Source organism: Hylobates moloch, unplaced genomic scaffold, assembly GCF_009828535.3.
Source record: "Hylobates moloch isolate HMO894 unplaced genomic scaffold, HMol_V3 SCAFFOLD_14, whole genome shotgun sequence".
Taxonomy (NCBI): domain Eukaryota; kingdom Metazoa; phylum Chordata; class Mammalia; order Primates; family Hylobatidae; genus Hylobates; species Hylobates moloch.
The window spans coordinates 95,872,661-95,892,382 of NW_026652289.1; the positions used below are offsets into that span (position 1 = coordinate 95,872,661).

Genomic DNA, 19,722 nt, shown 5'->3' on the forward strand with positions numbered 1-19,722 from the left:
TGACATTGAAAGAGGAAGCTATCTCCCACTAGTTTTAAGTTATTTTGTTCTTTCATATAGAAAAAGAAGCAAAAGAGAAAGAAACACTGATTACTATCATGAAAACATTGATTGACTTTGTGAAGATGATGGTGAAATATGGAACAATATCTCCAGAAGAAGGTGTTTCCTACCTTGGTGAGATCCTATGTGTTTTGTTTCTACTATGGTGGTTTTCATTGTTCAAAGTAAATTAGGGACTTGGCAATAATGACCTCATTAATTTGATAATTTATGCCAAAGCTTTCCAGATCACCAAGAATCGACCAGTTTGATAATATATACAAATAAAATTAACGTTTTCAACTTTTTATCTTTATAGAACCAGCTTGAGTACAAATATTTCACATTTATTAATTGTCTCATTAGCATTTTCTAATAATCTTACGGAGACAATTTTATAAAAAATTGACTCTAGGCCAGGCGCAGTGGCTCACACCTGTAATCCCAGCACTTTGGGAGGCTGAGGCAGGCGGATCGCCTGAGGCCAAGAGTTCGAGACCAGCTTGGCCAACATGGTGAAATGCTATCTCTACAAAAAATACAGAAATTAGCTGGGTATGGTGGTGCATCCCTGTAGTTCCAGCTACTCAGGAAGCTGAGGCATGAGAATCACTTTGGGCCCAGGAGGCCGAGGTTGCAGTGAGCCAAGATAGCACCATGGCACTCCAGCCTGGGCCACAGAGCAAGACCCTGTCTCAGATAATTAAATAGGAAATAAATAAAATAAAAAGGAAAGAAAAGAGGTTTAATTGGCTCATGGTTCTGCAGGCTGTACAGAAAGCATGGCACCAGCATCTGTTCGGTGAAGCAACTACTCGTGGCAGAAGGTGAAGTGGGAGCAGGCATGTCACAGCGTGAAAGCAAAGGCAAGGGTGGGGGAGGTGCCACATGCTTTTAAACAATCAGATCTCGTGAGAATTCACTCACTATTGGAGGACAGCACCAAGGAGATGGTGCTAAACCATTCGTGAGAAATCGCCCCCATGATCCAATCACCTCCCACCAGGCCCCACCTCCAACACTGGGGACTGCATTTCAACATTAGTGTTGGGGGAACAAATATCAAAACTATATCAGATAGGGTTATCCAGAATTACTCTGGATGAACCTCATTTTTTTTCTAAATGAAAGTAGTTTTACTGGTTTTTCCTTGACTGTAAAAGAGCATATTTGTTTTTAAAAGTCATTCAATGCAAAAAATCCTAAAAAGAAAGTGAAAATCACTCACAACATCAACACTCTGGTAACATTTTGGTTTATATTCTTCCAGATGTTATTCTGTGTGTGTGTGTGTGTGTGTGTGTGTGTGTGTGTGTGTACCTATGTCATTTCTCTTATATAACAAAAAATAAGCTCATATTACACATAGTGCTTTGGGGTCTACTTTATTTTTTTAACAGTAGATGAAAGACATTGTTTTCATATCAATAATTGTTTCATATCAACACCCTGGGGGTCAGAAATTCCACACTTAGTCAATTATCCTATGGAAATAAATTAGAAATGCCTCAAAGGCTTATGTGCAAGGCAGATATTCCCACTATCACTGATAGCAGTGCTGCCCAATATGGTAACCACTAACCACAAGTTCGTATTTAAATTAAGAGTAACTTAAACAGAATTTAAAATCTAGTTTCTCAGTTGCACTAGGCACATTTCAAGTGCTCAGTTGCCACATGTAACTAGTAGCTACCTTATCAACGGTGCAGAAATGAGTACACTCATCATTGCAGAAAGTTCTGTTGGACAGCATTGGCTTGTAGGAGCAAAGCAGTGAAAATAGGCTAGATACTCCACAAGAGGAGACTATCTAAAGTAAATTATTTATTTATTTTTATGATAGACTATTTAAATTTTATCCTAAGTATTTGTGTTTTTAAATAATTATATCTTCTCCTTACATATGCAACATAAATATTGTTCATAAAGACTTACATACATATTAATGTATATGTACATGTTTATACAAATATATGTATTATGTGTGTATGTGTAACTTTTACAATTAGAGTTTGAGTTATGTCTTTAAGAATTTTTCTGTATAAGCACATTGGCTTTTGACTTCTGCTGCCATGGAGAGCCACCCTTAGATCCCCAGGGACTCAGGGCAGCGTAGGTAGAAGACGATTGACCAGCCTCCTCTCCTCCCATCTGAGCTAGTGACAAGCAGTGATCTGCCTTTCTATTCTGGCCTCGACAGTGTATCATGATTACAAATGTTGCCAGGTATGGCCACTATTTCCAAGAAGAAAGAAATGCATTACACATTAGAGTATATTAATTATCTTCTTAAAATAGGGGTAAGGCAAGAGGAGTTTACTTGGGGAGAAAATATACAAAGTAATAATAAGATCCTTACAAACTAACTGCAAAGACATGCTTGTTTGCCAGTGGCAGAAAAGGCTCTTCCTAAAATAGTGTAGTGAGATAGCTATGTGGCTGGTTGAATAGCTGAGTACAAAGAGTGTGGTTTCTAATTCATCGTCTACCTTGAGGAAGTCACAGTCTAGACTCCTGTCTAGTAACACTTAATATGATGCTACTCCAAAGAGCAGAATTAGGACAAAGACAAGGATACAGAGTGCAGCTTAATATAAGTAGGGAAATGCTCCTTAATGTAAGTAGGGAAATGAGCCCTAAGACTACCTAACAGTAGAACTGGCTTCCTCATGAATTAGTGAAAGCCCTGAAAGACAGAAATCAAACTGTTTGGCTTAAGCAAGAAAGGAATTTATTGCCGCATATAACTGGAGAAGTCCATGGAGGGATGGGATAGTCTGGCTTTGGGTTTGTGAATTCCACCAACAGTGTGAGGAATTGACCTCATCCCATCTCACAGCTCTGACTTTTTGTGTCTTGATTTATTCCAGGCAGACTGCTCCCTGTGGGAACAAGATAGCTGGGACAGTCCCAATCTCACCTCCTCACAGCACATCAATCCCAGTGGAAAGACAGCCTCTTTCTACCAGTGGTCCTACCCTGGAGTCTCACTGACCTGGATAGGTCCTAGGCTCCTCCTTGAATTATAGCCCAGATCATGGAAGACCCTGTTTAGTCATTCTTGAGCTATTCTACCACCAGTGGAGTCAAATGTTCTGAGAGTAAGCCAGGGTTAGGTTCCCCATGGAAAAATCAAGGTGCAGTTACCACAAGGTGTTGAATAGGTCAAACCCCAATTATCTATTCTAATTCCCAGTCCTGGAAGTGTTCTAGCAGTGGCCACAGAGATGCAGAAGCAACTTCTGCAATTAGCTGAGTAGGAGGCTGAACTTGAGGATCTCAAATTATATGTCTTTCCATCCAGAGAGTCTATGATTCTTAGAAATAAAATCCAGGTCAAAACATCTTACCAAGAGTGTTAATATTTTGGAGTTGCTATTGTGATATTTCTGGTGAGATTTAAACATTTTTAGTAAAAATTTGATGTCATCTCTCAGGGAATAAAATTATATTTCTTTCCTTCCTCCCTCCAGAAAACTTGGATGAAATGATTGCTCTTCAGACCAAAAACAAGCTAGAAAAAAATGCTACTGACAATATAAGCAAGCTTTTCCCAGGTATGATTATGTAACTATTTTTTTAGCCTTTAGAATAATAACCCTTTTGAGTGGTAAATAATGAACTTTAATAAATATTAATTTAAAAATTACAGATTTTGAAAAGTGTTAAAATCTGAAACGCAGCCATAGGATTAATTAGATGTGACTTTGGCTATTTTGTGGCCAATCACAGCCCATAAATCTGACCTCAGAAAACATTGAAAAATAATGTAGATCTTCACTGAAGATTCTTGGAGGTGGCTAGGAATCTTAGGTGGAAAGGAAAAGGCTACATCACAAAACTGAGCAATCCATCCTAAAATTCTCCTTCAGGTATCTTCTCTCCCTAGATAATCACTTCTGCAGACTACTGTCCCTGGTCATCTGTTCCCTCCCCACTGCCCCACCTCCTGCTTTCCCCTCCCAGGTCTTCTCTCTCCCCTGGGACGGTCTGTGCCCCTAGGTAGTGTGCTTTACCCCCGCTCTTGGTTTCCTCAGTTCCATACCTCCACCTACTCAGCCCATCAAACCCCAGGGAACTGAGCTATAGAAAGAAGCCTCCTTTCAAGGAGGAAGGTGGAACAAAAAGAGAAAAGTTTGCAAATGGCAGATTCTTTTTTAAATTTGTTTAGCTATTAATGACAACCAAAAATTGCAAATTGTTAGACTCTTTGTCCCTATCACAGAAATTATGTACATATTCCTGATGGCATAGTATACAGCCCTTTAAAATATGTTTTCAAGCAGTTTTTAATTACCTGGAAACACCCTTCCATAATAATGTTAATGACACAAGCAAAGAACAAAATTGTACCACAACTGTGAAAAAAAAATGCATCTCTCTATATACCGCATCACACTAGTGAATGTTTTATATCAGACAGTAACTGATTTCTTTCTTTTCTTCCTATTTTTCTACAATAAAAAAACACTTTATTTTAAAAGTTTACTGTTAGACTGCTTGAGGTTCCAAATATTTTATTGGCTACAGAAATGTATTGCACTTGTTTTCAAGTGGTTACCTACTTTAAGGTTTATGATTTTTAATTCAACAAAGGATTGCTACATGGAAATACGGTTATTTTAAAGTGAGAAGGGAGCAAGAGTTATTCTCTTTTGACAGCAAGAGTTCAAGTCTCTTCTTCGAATTTAGGGTTCCTAGGGGTAAAGGAGTGCGAAGAAAGGAGCAGAAGGAGAGAAGTCCTGCCATAGCCCCAGATCCTTAGGTGTGACTGAGTAATAGACTGTCCTTCAAAAATGCAATATCAAGGAGAGATTGGGCAGCTATAGAGTTATTATCATTTGGAATCAAGACCCACCAAATATACTTCAGAACCTGACATATCCTGGCTTGATCACCTACACTGATTAAAGTAAGACAAAGAATATGCCCTCTAATGGCACGGTGTGGCAGAATGGAAAAAATACCAAATCAGAATTCAGAAAGCTGGGGTGGGGTGGGGGGGATATATCTAAAGTCAACTCATGGGATGACTTTAGACATATCTCTCCCCTTTCTGGGCCTCAATTTCCTCTTCTGTGACATGGGGTTAGAGGGTTGGATTTGATAAGCACTAAGATCCCTTTCAACTCAAAATATGATCTGACCTCAAACTGTACCTTGTCAATAAAGTTGATTTCTACTTTAGGAACCAATTAATAGATAGGAAACAGGGCTATGACAATAATGCTCAATCTGATTACAGCACCATCAGAGAAGAGTCATGAAGAAACAGACAGTACCAAGGAAGAAGCAGCTAAGATGGAAAAGGAATATGGAAGCTTGAAGGATTCCACAAAAGATGATAACTCCAACCCGGGAGGAAAGACAGATGAGCCCAAAGGTATGGGATTGACAGCTCTAGATTAGCAATGAAATAGGAAAAGCAAAAGCTTTCACCACACAAGGTAGGGTGATCCAAAGAGCAAACTCCATCACATCTGAGAAATTGACACAATCTGTATAGAACAGGCTTGGCATGTGGTATCTTTATTTGAATAGCAATCTTTTTTAATGGTCTTGAGTCTCCTGGGATGGCAAACTGATTTTATCTTTTGATAGTCTTTAGTGTTCAATGGACTTTTGTGTTTGGAGAGGAAAATGTATGACCATTGGTGCACTGTTTAATGTATAATTTATAATCTTATGAATTTATTGAGCAATATTTTTAAACTTACTGAATATTCCTCTAAATAATCACATACTGCTTATTCAACAAGATCATCAACGTTTATGATTTGAGCAGGTGCAGTGGCTCATGCCTGCAGTCCCAGCAGTTTGGATTGCTTGAGCTGAGGGTTTGAGACCAGGCTGGGTGACATGGAAAAACCTCATTTCTACAAAAAATGCAAAAATTAGCCAGGCATGGTGGCACATGCCTGTAGTTTTAGCTGCTGAGGACGCTGAGGTGGGAGGATCTCTTGAGTTCAGGACGTGGAGGCTGCACCACTATACTCCAGCCTAGGTGACACAGCAAGGGCAATGAGAACACTTGGACACAGGAAAGGGAACATCACACACCGGGGCCTGTCGTGGGGTGAGGGGATGGGGGAGGGATAGCATTAGGAGATATACCTCATGTAAATGATGAGTTAATGGGTACAGCACACCAACGTGGCACATGTATACATATGTAACAAACCTGCACTTTGTGTACGTGTACCCTAGAACTTAAAGTATAATAAAAAAAAATTTGAATTTAACAAAGCAAAATTTTAAAATTATTTAACCAGTGATTGTAACTTTTAACACTTTTAAGGACTTGATAAAAATGACAAATTCAATATATCAAATTTCCTTAAATAGCATAAATATATCTATGCAATATATAACACAATTTACATCTTTTTAGGATTTTATTTTATTTTATTTTTTGCAGTGGAGTCTCCCTCTGTTGCCTAGGCTAGAGTACAGTGGCACGATCTCAGCTCACTGCAACCTCCACCTCCTGGGTTCAAGTGATTCTTCTGCCTCAGCCTCCCAAGTAGCTGGGACTACAGGCATGTGCCACCCTGCCCTCTAATTTTTTGTATCTTTCATAGAGATGGGGTTTCATCAAGTTGGCCAGGCTGGTCTTGAACTCCTGACCTCAAGTGATCCCCCCGCCTTGGCCTCCCAAATTGCTGGGATTACAGGTGTGAGCCACCGTGCTCGGCCATCTTCCTAGGATTTTAGAAACTTTACCATACCCCCAAAGAAAAAGACTCAATGAGGTTATAAGTTCTAAATTGTTATCCCTTTGATTTCAGGTCCGAATGTGGGACCTAGTTGTATAGTTCAGTGGTTCAAGTCCCCTTATTACAAAGTTGTGCTAGTTACATCATGGAAATTTACATCTCTATGTCTCAGATAGATATTATTTTTCTGAAACTCAATGTCTTTACCAGAAGTTGTGAACAAATGGTTTGAACCTACCTTATTTTTCTGTCACTATGATACATTGGCATCTTTGATATAATTGGAACCTTATTTATGTCTTATCACTTGAGCTCGGGAGGTGGAGGCTGCACCACTGTACTTCAGCCTGGGTGACACAGCGAGATTAATGTCTCATTAGTAGGTTCATCTACAGAGTTTATTCTTTAGGAGCTGAGGGAGTGGGTCAGTGCTCTCTTGGGGGAGGTGGTGGAGGAACCCAGCTAATTTATCATCTGAAAACACACCATTGGACTCTCTGAAAAGAGATTTTCATTGGTTATGTATAACCATCAGTGGCAATTAATAGGTAGACTTTTTCTTATTCGTTGTTATGATATGATATGAGATCACAAGGACCAATCTTGCTCATGGTATAGCTCTTAATTTTGAAGAGACTCGCCCACTTAAAGGTTCCCCACCCAGTATCTCCTGCTCACACAAATAGAAGCAGGTTCCTATTCACACATAATAGACCCATGCTTAATGTCTGTGTATGAAGTAGAAGAGAAACAAACTAGCTATGTATTTAATACCTTGAAACTCAATAATACCAATAAAATTACAAACTATTTCCTTTTTATATTACTATTACCTTTGCTAACACTTTATATCAACTTTTTCTATTTGTGTAAGTTATTTCAGTTGTCGTTGTTGGTGATGATGATGATTATGCCTAAATTGGTGTAGCTTGGGCAGTGGGAGCTCCCTAAATTTCTCTTTAGTCTTTTTAGCACATCATCTTTGCTTTCTAGCAACAATGGGATATTCTACACCCACTCTGAATTTTCCTTTCCCAAGATTTGAAATCATTTCTCCTTCAAGGAGTTCTGGTTCCTTTTTGTAGAAAAGACTTGTAGAATTAGACACCCAAACCTGGGTTATATGAGTTCAGATGAGTGGTGATAGTGGCGAAAGATGCTGCTTCTATTTCAGCTATTGGGACTTTTTTGAGACAAGGCTGAAAAATACAATTTTTCCTTAATGTATCCAGTTTGTGTTGATTTTTCCTATCTCACACAATTTTATATTTTTGTGCCCTCCTTTTCTCTAGCATGGATTTCATAGACCATCACAATTTTTTCCAACATTTTATAGTTTCCTACATTTTACATTTCCTACATTGACATAGCTGATGTGTCAACTCCAATTGTTTGGTAGTGGCCCGTGTTGTGAAAGTTTATGATATTGCACCTGGGTTCAGGAAGAAAGAAAGCGGTAATGATCAATTCATAATGTTTGTCCTGAACAAGAGTAGGCAGAACTGGTGATATGTGTGCCATGTTTGGGGACCCTGTAGACCAATCAGGCTGCTTTGACACTTCCATTCAACCCTAGGTCACTCTGGATGGGTGGTAAACTCTTTTTAAAAAAAAAAAAAAAAAAAATATATATATATATATATATATATATAAAATAGCTCTTTTTTGAAATTGTGATAAAATGTACATAACATAAAATTTACCATCTTAACTATTTTTAACTGTACAGTTTTGAGGCACTAAGTACATTCACATTGTTTCCGTACCGTCACCACCATCCACCTCCAGAGTTCTTTTCATCTTGTAAAACCGAAACTCTGTACCAGTTAAACAACAGTTTTCCATTCCCGCTGTCCCCACTCCATGGCAATAACCGTTCTATTTTCTGTCTCTATGGATTTGACTTCTATAGTGACCTCATATAAGCGGAATCATATAGCATTTTTCCTTTTGTGACCGGCTTATGTAACTTAGCATCATGTCCTCAATGTTCATCCATGTTGCAGCAAGTGTCAGAATTTTCTTCCTTTTTTAAGGCTGAAGAAATACTCCATTGTATGTAGAAGCCACATTTTATCTATTTATTTGTCTGTGGACACTTGGGTTGCTTCTACCTTTTGGCTGTTGTGAGTAATACTGATATATATATATATATGGGTATACAAATCTCTCTTTGAGCTCCTTCTTTCAGTTCTTTTGGGTATATATCCAGAAATGGAATTGCTGGATCATATGCTAACTCTATTTTTAATTTTTTCAGGAGCCACCATACTGTTTTCTGTAGCAGCTGCACCATTTTACATTTCTACCAATCGTGTGCAAGAGTTCCAGTTTCTCTACATCCTTGCCTAGACTTTTTATTTCTGGATTTTTTTTTTATCTTAACAGATGTGAGGTGGAGGATGAATGGTCAATTTTTAAAAATAGCTAACTAGGAAAAGAGTGGCCTGTGATCTGAGACAGAGAACCAGGAATTGGGTAGCATAGAGCATTATGGCTCACCTCAACAGAAACCCAGCGTGCCACAATCATCCCCTCTGGAAGTGACTCATGTATAGCAATCATATTTCCCTAGAACCCAGTGAGCCACAGGCTGTATCCTTTGACTTGCTGGGGTAACATGCTCAGTGCTTTAAACATCACCTTCTATCGCTGTGCACAGGGCTGTAGGAATGGGTGCTGACATTTCTGTTTGGTTTATTTTTAAGAAAACCATGTAAAAAATGAATATAAAAGAGATGATTCTCAGTAGTCCACTATTGCCTATTTAGGATGTGAGTGTTTGGAGACCAATGATGAGAATGGATTTCCCTCTTCATTAGGATTTCCATCAGATAGTAATGGGGAGAGAGGAAGAGCGTAGACTAAAACTCTATCCATTTAGTGTTATTCTTTTTTTTTTTTTTTTTCCCCGAGACAGAGTCTCTCTCTGTCACCCAGGCGGGAGTGCAATGGTGCGATATCTGCTCACTGCAACCCCCGCCGTCCAGGTTCAAGCGATTCTCCTGCCTCAGCCTCCCAAGTAGCTGAGATTACAGTCATGTGCCACCACACTCAGCTAATTTTTGTATTTTTAGTAGACATGGGGTTTCACCATGTTGGCCAGGCTGGTCTCAAACTCCCAACATCAGGTGATCCACCCAATCCATCCAGCCGACCAAAGTACTGGGATTGCAGGTGTGAGCCACCATGCCCAGCCTAGTGTTATTCTTTGCAATGGCTCTCCTAAAACTAATATTAAAAAGAAAGCAGGAATTTGGGGTTAAAATTAGTCCCTCTGCTATTGTTCAGAGATGTAATTTATTAATGTTACCCCTGACGCCATTACTCTGGGATAAGGACAACTGACTCTAATACAGTTTAGAAAACACCAACTAAGTGTAAGCCAAGGACCAGCAATTTCTAGGAAAAAAAAAATATATTAATCCCCAAAAGGACATACCGACATATATCTTTGTGTTCACAGTTGTTTCATTGCACTTTTCTCAAGGGCTATTTTGCTTCTCAGTTATAAAACCCAGTGAGGAAACACCCATTGTCTCTAGGTAGAAAAAGAAAAGCATCCATGTGAGTGGAGGCAGGGTTGACTGGGTTTTCCGGGACGGTTATTCAGCAAGAAATAAACACTTATTCCAATGGCATGCCTAGCACTGTGCTTAGGAAGCAGCTACAGAAGGAATATAAGAACCAATTCCTGCCTTTGAGGACTCAAGCAAGCTTTGAAATGGCCCAAGAATAGTCCTTAACCCATATGCTGGCAAGTGCAACACAGGCCACATACATGCACACATATCCCACTTATTGATCAGCCAGACATATATAGAACAGGATCCCTTCAGGACAGAAAGCTGGAGGATGTTACAGAGCAGAATAAGGGATGAGGTAATGGTCCAGCTAAAACCACTTAAGGAAATAACTATAAGCAGAACACATTGGCAGGAATATCTGTGGGGAGTCTGTTTTGGCCGTGCAGTGTGTGAGGTGATAGCCCCATCTAACCACAGCAACTGTTTATTAACCATTCCTAGCACGAACTGGGTCCTGCGAGGAATATAAGTAATAATAATAATAGTAATAATAATAATACTCTACATTTATATCATGCTTCAGTTTACAAAGCATGTTTCTATGAATCTCATTTCAAGCTTAATGTAAAAAAATCCAACTTCATTACCAATGATGAAAAATGATACATTCACCTTTGAAAATAGTTTAAACTATTTAAACTATGGTTTCCACAGGGACCAACATTAAGAATAATATTTTTAAATGTTGGTCTAGTTGTTTGACTGATTCAATAATTATTCCTAAGTTTATGGATATGCTAATAAATTATAATTTATTCTAACTTCAACCAAATCTATAAAGTTGCTTAACTTTTCAGGTAAATTGCTCTCTGAAAACTACTTTCAAACTTTATTTCATTATCTAAGTGTGGTTCTTTTAGCCAGTTGGATGTTTACTCATTCACATCTGTTCTGTGAGTCACTGAAAGTCTTTTTTTTTAATCATCCAAGGGATGAGATAAGCATCCTAACACTCATAAACTCATTCCAGTGCTATCATTTAAGTTTATGGCTGGATAATAAAATTAGGTTGGAACAGGTGATCTCTAAGATAACTTTCACTTAAATATCCTATCATCCTCATATCTTTTTTACAGGAGCCAGAAAAGTTAGCCTATTTAATAAGTTGATAATAAATTGCCTAATTCGTGTGGATACACTTATTTTTTAAGCAACATAAGAGAATTCACGCCTCCCTTCAAGTCTCCAGAGATTCTGCTAGAAATGTCCAAAAACAGTGAGTCCAATATTCTCCCCTGGGAGTCAGCAAGTGGGTCAGGAAGACCCAAGTAGGCTTGGGAGAACTATATATCAACATGGATTTTTCAAGGACAGCAAAGGGGGATTTCTTTCTTATGTACAAATCACGAATCTCCTTTTTAGAATTCACCCCTTGATTTACAAATCAGTAAAACAAGGCCCAGGAGATGAGCAACTTGCTCAAGATCTCATGGCCGGAGTGGTGGAGCTGGCCTTGAACCTATGTTTTCTGACTCTTCATCCAGTGCCCTTCCAGTCTTCCATGCTGCATCTAATGGGCATGTAAAATGTCATCATTATGCAGAATCTTGAATCTCACAGCTCTGTGGCCTGTGTCAGCACCCATGCGTCAGTATCAGTTGCTTTGCTTCATCCAGTTCAAAAGTGCAATCATGTAATCTTGACATAATTTTAAGTATTATATCAAACTTAGTTTTTATAAACACTCTTTTTACAAAGCCTAATGTCTTTAGTAATCCAGTATGCCACAGGCCAACCCTATTGATTTATACACTTTCCCCAGAGGGAGAGAGTCAGAACAGCACAGTAGAGTAAGGACAAATTCACGTTTAGAAAAGATATTTTTCTCACAGTGTTAAAAACCAGAACAGCCAGAAAATCAAGGCTGCATCTTGACTCTGGCCCTCTTCCCATCTGCTTCAGCATATGTTTTAAGGCTTGTGCTCTATTACCTCAGCCATGAGCTATTTTTTTTTCCAAAGGAAGCTGAAATAAATTAAGAAAAAAATAGTCCAGCTTTCCAAAGTCGACTCTCATAAGGCTTTCAATGCACACTGTGTAAATAAAAGATTTGCTTTACAGCTCCTGCAAAGAGAAAAGTCAATATGAGCCAGCTGCTTTGCTCCTAGAGCAGAAGAGCACCTGATGTGATTCCCATTGTTGCCAATGATCTCGTAAGCGTGTGGAGGTCTTAAAACCGGTGGCAGCTGTTCCCAAACTTTGCTGCACAATGGAGCCACCTCAAGATCATTCAAAAGTACAAATGTTTGGTCCCTAGTCCCAGATTCTGATTTAATTGGTCTGAGGAGCAATTTGGACATTGGGCCTTTAAAAGTTTTCGCTAAGTGATTTTAATGTGCATCAAAGTTTGAAAACCACTGCCTTGCCGGGCGCGGTGGCTCACCCCTGTAATCCCAGCACTTTGGGTGGCCGAGGCGGGCAGATCACGAGGTCAGGAGATTGAGACCATCCTGGCTAACATGGTGAAACCCCGTCGCTGCTAAAAAAATACAAAAAAATTAGCCGGACAAGGTGGCGGGTGCCAGCAGTCCCAGCTACTCGGGAGGTTTGAGGCAGGAGAATGGCGTGAATCTCGGAGGCAGAGTTTGCGGTGAGCCGAGATTGCACCACTGCACTCCAGCCTGGGTGACAGAACGAGACTCCATCTAAAAAAAAAAAAAATGAAATAAAAAAAAAAAAGAAAACCACTGCCTTGTCAGCCAGTTTACCAACGAGAGCAGGCACTCAATTTCTCTAGTCTAAAAGGTGAATTTGACCCAGCCCCAGTCATTAAAGGCTCCATATTTATTTTGGTTCAAAACCAGGCTCTGACCCTGTATTAGTTCTCTCTCACGCTGCTAATAAATACATAACCGAGACTGGGTAATTTATAAAGGAAAACGGTTTAATTGACTCACGGTTCCACAGGGCTGAGGAGGCCTCAGGAAATAATCATGGCGGAAGGGGAAACAAACAAGTCCTCCCTCACGTGATGGTTTCACGTGAGCCTTAGTTTCTTCATGAATAAAATGGGAACAATGGTATTTAATTAATAGAATTCTATGAAGAATAAATGACATATGGATATAGTATATCTATCACATTTGTGTTTTAAATTGTTTCAGAAAAAATAGTTTCTGATATAGCTGTCATTTAGGTTTAGAATCCATTAAATTTCAAGTCTTTCAAATAAATCATTCATTTTCACTAAAAAAAAAAAAAAGGCAGAGATAAATCTATGCCATTTATATGTGTGTGTGTTTTTTTTTTTTTGAGACAAGTCTCGCTCTGTCGCCCGTGCTGGAGTGCAGTGGTGTGATCTCGACTCACTGCAAGCTCCGCCTCCCGGGTTCATGCCATTCTCATGCCTCACCCTCCCCAGCAGCTGGGACTACAGGCGGCCGCCATCATGCCCAGCTAATTTTTTTTTTTTTTTTTTTGTATTTTCAGTAGAGACGGGGTTTCACCATGTTAGTCAGGATGGTCTGGATCTCCTGACCTTGTGATCCGCCCGCCTCGGCCTCACAAAGTGCTGGGATTACAGGCGTGAGCCACAGCGCCCGGCCGGCTTATATGTTTTTTTTAAGATGTAGTTTCCTAGTTTGGATTCCATGCTGACTGTGCAATCTTCTAATTGCAATTTGGCTTCTGTATAGAAGGCTTTCATCCATTTACTCATTGACAAATATTTCTTGAGAGCTTACTCTCTGTCAGTCTTGTTCTAGGCAAGAGGGTACATCAGCAAACAACATATTTCTAAGGGAGGAAGACAACAAACTTAACAAATTATATGCTACAGTAGAAGGTGATAAGTAGTCACCTTCTGATGGATAAAAATAAAGCATGAAAGAGGATGAGAATGACCGGGTGTTCTGTTATAAATTAGGGAGACTGTCCTAATCATATATGTTATAACCCATAAGATACTAGTCTCTCAATGAATTGTGGTCCAATTTTCTTTAAGCTATAGTAAATTCATTCTCTGTTATGAGTTGATGATGTGAATATAGTGAATAAAATAGCTTTTCATACATTACATACTTTTTAAATTCCATAGCATTTTTACAGGTAATTGGTTCCTGAACATAAAGCAGCCTAATACAATAATGCTGAGACCTCTACTTTATTTTTCTTTTGAGACAGAACCTGGGCATTACTTAGAAATGGTCTGCACTAAGATTTCTCTCTTTGTTCAAAATGCCTTATCTAACTGACATAATTTGAAATAGAAAACACTGCATTTTTTAAATTATTATTTATGTATCTCTTTATTAGAAGAGATAGGGTCTCACAGTGTTGTGCAGGCTGCTCTTGAAATCCTGGCCTCAAACAATCCGCCCTCTTCAGCCTCCCAGACTGCTAAAATCAAGGCAGTTTCTACACCAACTATTGAAGTAAATAAGGACTAAAAATTGTGGATCTCTTCTGGTGTCCATTTACCCCTTTTGGTGTAGGAGTCTCTGTGCTCCTTTGGGGACCAGATGACACAGATTTTCAGTGGTAAGGCAAGAGTGGCCTTCAAGATCAGGAAGAAAGATGCTCAGAAAGTCACTTAGGTGAATAGAGTGTGGGCAATTGGAACATGGGCAACTCTTAGGGCAGTGTTATTGCACACGGACAGTAGTTGGAAGTACCCAGGTTCAAGCCTGGCTCTGCTATTTATTAGCCATGTGATTATGACTTTATGTCTCTGTGCTTCAGTTTCTTCATCTGTAAAATGGGGATGATAATAGGACTGCCTCGAAAAGTTGTCGTGAAGAATAAATGAGACAATGCATTTTGGAGCATAAAGCAGTCCCCAGTACATGATAAGCACACAGTACAGGTAGCTAAACCAAGAGGGCTGTGCGGTACAGTAGAGGTAACAGGGCTCAGATGGGGCTCAGAATGGGGTGGTCACCACACTGAGCTCTGCAGCTATTGCTTCTGCAGAGGCCCTGGACTTTGAAAGCCTCTTTTTGTAGGCCATCTGGTACTTGCTAGAGCACCTGGTTTCTTGATGCTGACTCCCTAAGCTTTAGGGCCTCACCTGGTTAAGAGAATGGCTGATTTCTTTGATACAGAACAAAGCAACATTACTGTCCGTGTCTGAAGGTGAGGTCTTATCCTGCAGAGAATACAGGTAGTGGAAGCTAAGCAGATCAGAGTCCAAATGCCAGCTGTTATTTCCTGTGTAGCCTTAGCCTACTCACTTCGCCTCTCTGAGCCCCAGATTCCTCATCTCTCGGTGGATGGTAATAACCGCTTGCAGACATCAGTGCAGGTAAAGGGCATCAGAGAGTAGGTGCATGAGTGATGCCTGGTATTCGCATGCCACACTCGAGGCCCATCGAACAGTGTTTACATCCTGGGGAGTTTTATTAGAACCAGTTCTAAGGTTTGCCATCCAAACCTTGAAGTGAGGCACTGGTCGCCTCTTCATCTAAGTTTTTGCCCGCCGCCTGCCAGAATTGGGCAGAAGACTTAGAGCTGCTGACACAAAGCCACACATTTGGACTTTTAACTGAAGTGATGGAATCTTTAAGTATCTGCCACTCTCATTCAAGTCCTTGGCCTGATGATGCTCCTCAGTTTGGAAGAAGCATCCCTAACCAGAAATGAACTAATCTAGGGACCCATCTATCTAGTAAACTGAATCAAAACTCTTCTCTGCCAGGACATCAAGGTGGATTTCTTTGTGTGTGGGAATCATGCCCCTTGACACTTACCAACTTAATTCTTCCTCCTGGAACCTCATCCCCACCTGCTCTCCTTGACCTAAACCCCTCAACGTACAAACACACATAGACACATACAAATAGGTACATTACCTAGTTAGGGAGACAACCTTGCAAGTGCTGCATGAGTCTAATATTTGTGGTTTTGAACATACATGTGGTCTTTAAAATGAGAGGTAGTGATATTTTCTGAGTGTTTGATATAGTTCTCTTACCTCTTCCAGGAAAAACAGAAGCCTATTTGGAAGCCATCAGAAAAAATATTGAATGGTTGAAGAAACATGACAAAAAAGGAAATAAAGAAGGTAGGACCAAGTGTGGTTGTACATGGCAAACTTCACCCATTTGTCAGGGGCTCTTGTTGTATAAAAATTCCCACAATCAAATTGACTGTGCTAAAGTCTCCCCGCAGAGCCCAAAAAAGACTGAAATCACCTCTCAGATGCAGAGGGGACAGAATCTCCATTTATCTTATTATTCAAATTAGCCTTTCAAGCAAAGGCGTTTTCTTTTCTTTTACGTTTTATTAAGAAAAATGTCAAGCAAATGTAGAATGAATAGTATAAAGGATCCCTGTGTCTCCAGCCACCCATCTTCAATAATTATCAAATGTTGCCAGTCTTGTTTTATCTAGCCCCCCTTTCTTGGAGTATTTTAAACAAAGACGTTTCCTGAGCACATATTTCGTGCACCCTGCAGTCACAAAAGCAGTCACTCACTTACATAAAGCAAAACACAGATCCAGGCCAGAGATGCCCCACCCAAGGAGTGCACAGCGTCATTAGAGCTATGGTTGGCCCTGCTCAGTGATGTCATGGATAGGTGTGTTACTGCCAAGGAGGCGAGAAAATGGGGTGGATCTTCGTACTAGGACAGAGACAGTTGAGAGAAGGGCCACAAGAAAGCCTTCCCTGGAAAGTTAAGGATGAATCTCCTGAGTGAGGAGAGATGGAGGCAGAGGGAACACTAGGTACCAAGACATAAAGGGACAAAAGAGAGGGGTGGTTCCAGGAACTGGAGCCATTCATGTCCCCAGGAACACTGGATGTTTGTGGAGAAGAGCAGCAGAGAGGGTTGGGAAGTGGGCAGTAGTCATGCCAGGAAGACATTTGTGCACCCTTCAGAGAAGGTTGGTTTTAGCCAAGGGAGCCTAAATTGGGGCCTAATTAGGTTAAGAACTGAGAAATCCATCTGGCAGCAGTGTGACTACAGATTGAAAAAATAAGACCCCAGAAGGCAGGAGAGAGATAAGGAGGCAAGACAGAGAGATCTGGAGCAGAAATACGGTGCTGTAAACCAGGGGACAACAGAAGAAATAAAAAGGAAGGGAGGAACTCAAGAGCCATGTGGAGAAGGAGGATTCTGATATGATTCCCAGGTATCTGGCCAGAGCAGTTGCAAAGTGATGCCTTCCAAAGAAACAAGTATTGCTTCTTAAACTTTAAAATGCATCCAAATCACCTGGGGAACTTCTTAAATATCCCACTGCCCAGGCTGCACTGCAGCACCACTAAATCAGAAATTCTGGGGACACAGGTCTGGCATCAGTATTTTTTCAACTCCCCAGGTTATTCCAGCATGCAGCCAAGTTTGCAAACCTCTGAGATACAGAGGGAGAAAGAGGTATTTTCAGCACCCTCATAGCTTGGGTCTTCTAAGTTGAGTGATGATGGCAATAATTATCGATATTCATGCTTACTTTATTTGGTTCAAAATGATTTGAATTTCCAGGCTGTCAGTTACACTAAAATTTACATGAACCATATTTCATCAAATCTGTCATTGATTAAAAATGTACCATTGTTTTATGTGCCATTAAATTACAACATGCCATCAATGACTGCAAAGGCTTTAAAATTAAAATGTTCATCTTAGAATCACTGTAATACACTGTGTACCAAAATACATTCCAAAGCCATGGTAAATTGTATGGTACATCAATTTGGAGTATTTGTTACTGTTTCCACTGATTAGCATATGAATCAGACTCCTGGTCATAATCAACAACATCTTGCAATTCAATGTTCCCATTCCAGAAATGACCAACCTGGTGAAGCATAGAACTCTGGTGCTTGCATATGGAAGGCTCTGTTAGCAAACGTCGGAATAATAGCATTGGGTTCGGTGCTCCCTTTTGTCTCTGGGAATTATGCAGTATGCCCTCTTGAAGACAGAAGCAGAGAGCTCTTTCTCCACTGTTCTCATATGCGCTCTGCTTGACTTAGGGTCATCTCTCAAAGCCTGTGGGGAATCTAGGTCCTAGAGCCATGCAGTGGCTGCAGCTGTATCAGCAGGGAGAATTACTATTAGTTCTGACATTTCTTAACCATCGTTGCCACCCTTTGTTTGGTAAGGGACTGGGTGACCTGAATCCCCTTCCCAAACCCAGGAAAGGGAGGTCCATGTGATGTGATAGTGAGGATAATGAGAAAATCTTATGCAGCCTTAAAAAAATACGCTTTTAAAAAGTGAATCACAGCCCTTCTCTCCTTTGAGCCTTACAACCTTAAAACTTCTTTTAAGGTTAGCAAGATGGCTACTGGCTTATGTCTCCTAACATCCAGCTAGGGCAGAGTTGGCATTAGACCAAAGGGCCTTTCCTTTGCACCATGCTGGTTTTCCCACTGCACACAGTAATAGCCATGTCATAAAGATACAATTTTTCCTTTTCTAAAGAAAGCAAACTATTTGCCTGTTTGTCCATTCAAATCACTGGACCTCTTCACATCTGTCTCTGGGAGTCTGCACTTTTTTTTTTTTTTTTTGAGTTGGAGTCTCGCTCTGTCGCCCAAGGCTGGAGCGCAGTGGTACGGTCTCGGCTCACTGCAAGCTCCGCCTCCGGGGTCACGCCATTCTCCTGCCTCGGCCTCCCAAGTAGTTGGAACTACAGGCGCCCACCACCACGCCCGGCTAATTTTTTGTATATTTAGTAGAGACGGGGTTTCACCATGTTAGCCTGGATGGTCTCAACCTCCTGACCTCGTGATCCGCCCGCCTCGGCCTCCCAAAGTGTTGGGATTACAGGTATGAGCCACCGCGCCCGGCAAGGCAGTGGTTTTCAAACTTTGATGCACATTAAAATCACTTAGCGGAAGTCTGCCTTTTATTCTATTAAAGATGCTGACACTGCAGCCTATTCTGCAGAGCCAGTATTAATGAAGCAGTAATGAACAAGAAGTGCCCTTTGTGCCTTAGGGGTCAGGAATAAAGGAATCATCGCCTTAGGTGTGGTGCCTGCAAAATGTATGTTCAGCTTCGTTCTCTACTTCATGCCTGAGAGAATGGGAAAAGTGAAAAACAAAAACAAAAACAAAATGAGCATTTATTGAACATTTGCTTTGTACCTGTTAGATGTTTTATAGTCAGTACTGCAAGGCTATGGAATGGTCAATCAACGACCAGCATTCAGAACCTGACAGTACCACTACCTGAGCAACTGCCTTACCCCCTCTTTTCTGTTTCTTCGTCTCTGAAATGAGGATACTAATGCTTACCCATGAGTGTGGAAAAAACAACAACGTGCTTTTTCCTGTTCTCTCACTCAACAATCAACACAGAAGACTTCTGTGACCAAATGTGTGGGAGTTTCTCCCCACCACCAAGCAAGCAATCAATGACACTAGCTGGGTGTCCGCTGATTCAATTCAATTCCAACACTATCTACTTAGAGTCAGCCTCAGA

The 19,722-nt window shown here is 40.4% G+C and overlaps 1 protein-coding gene across 2 annotated transcripts in view; it reads left to right on the top strand.

Annotated features, from left to right (window-relative positions):
* The window catches only part of SCG3 (secretogranin III), a 38,273-nt gene that overhangs the window by 14,363 nt on the left and 4,188 nt on the right, over nt 1-19,722 (top strand). For both annotated transcript variants that reach the window (XM_032175022.2, XM_032175023.2), the window contains 4 exons: nt 61-177; nt 3,516-3,599; nt 5,288-5,425; nt 16,266-16,346. In XM_032175022.2, coding sequence (XP_032030913.2) covers nt 61-177; nt 3,516-3,599; nt 5,288-5,425; nt 16,266-16,346 — 420 coding nt within the window. The remainder of the gene's footprint in view (nt 1-60; nt 178-3,515; nt 3,600-5,287; nt 5,426-16,265; nt 16,347-19,722) is intronic.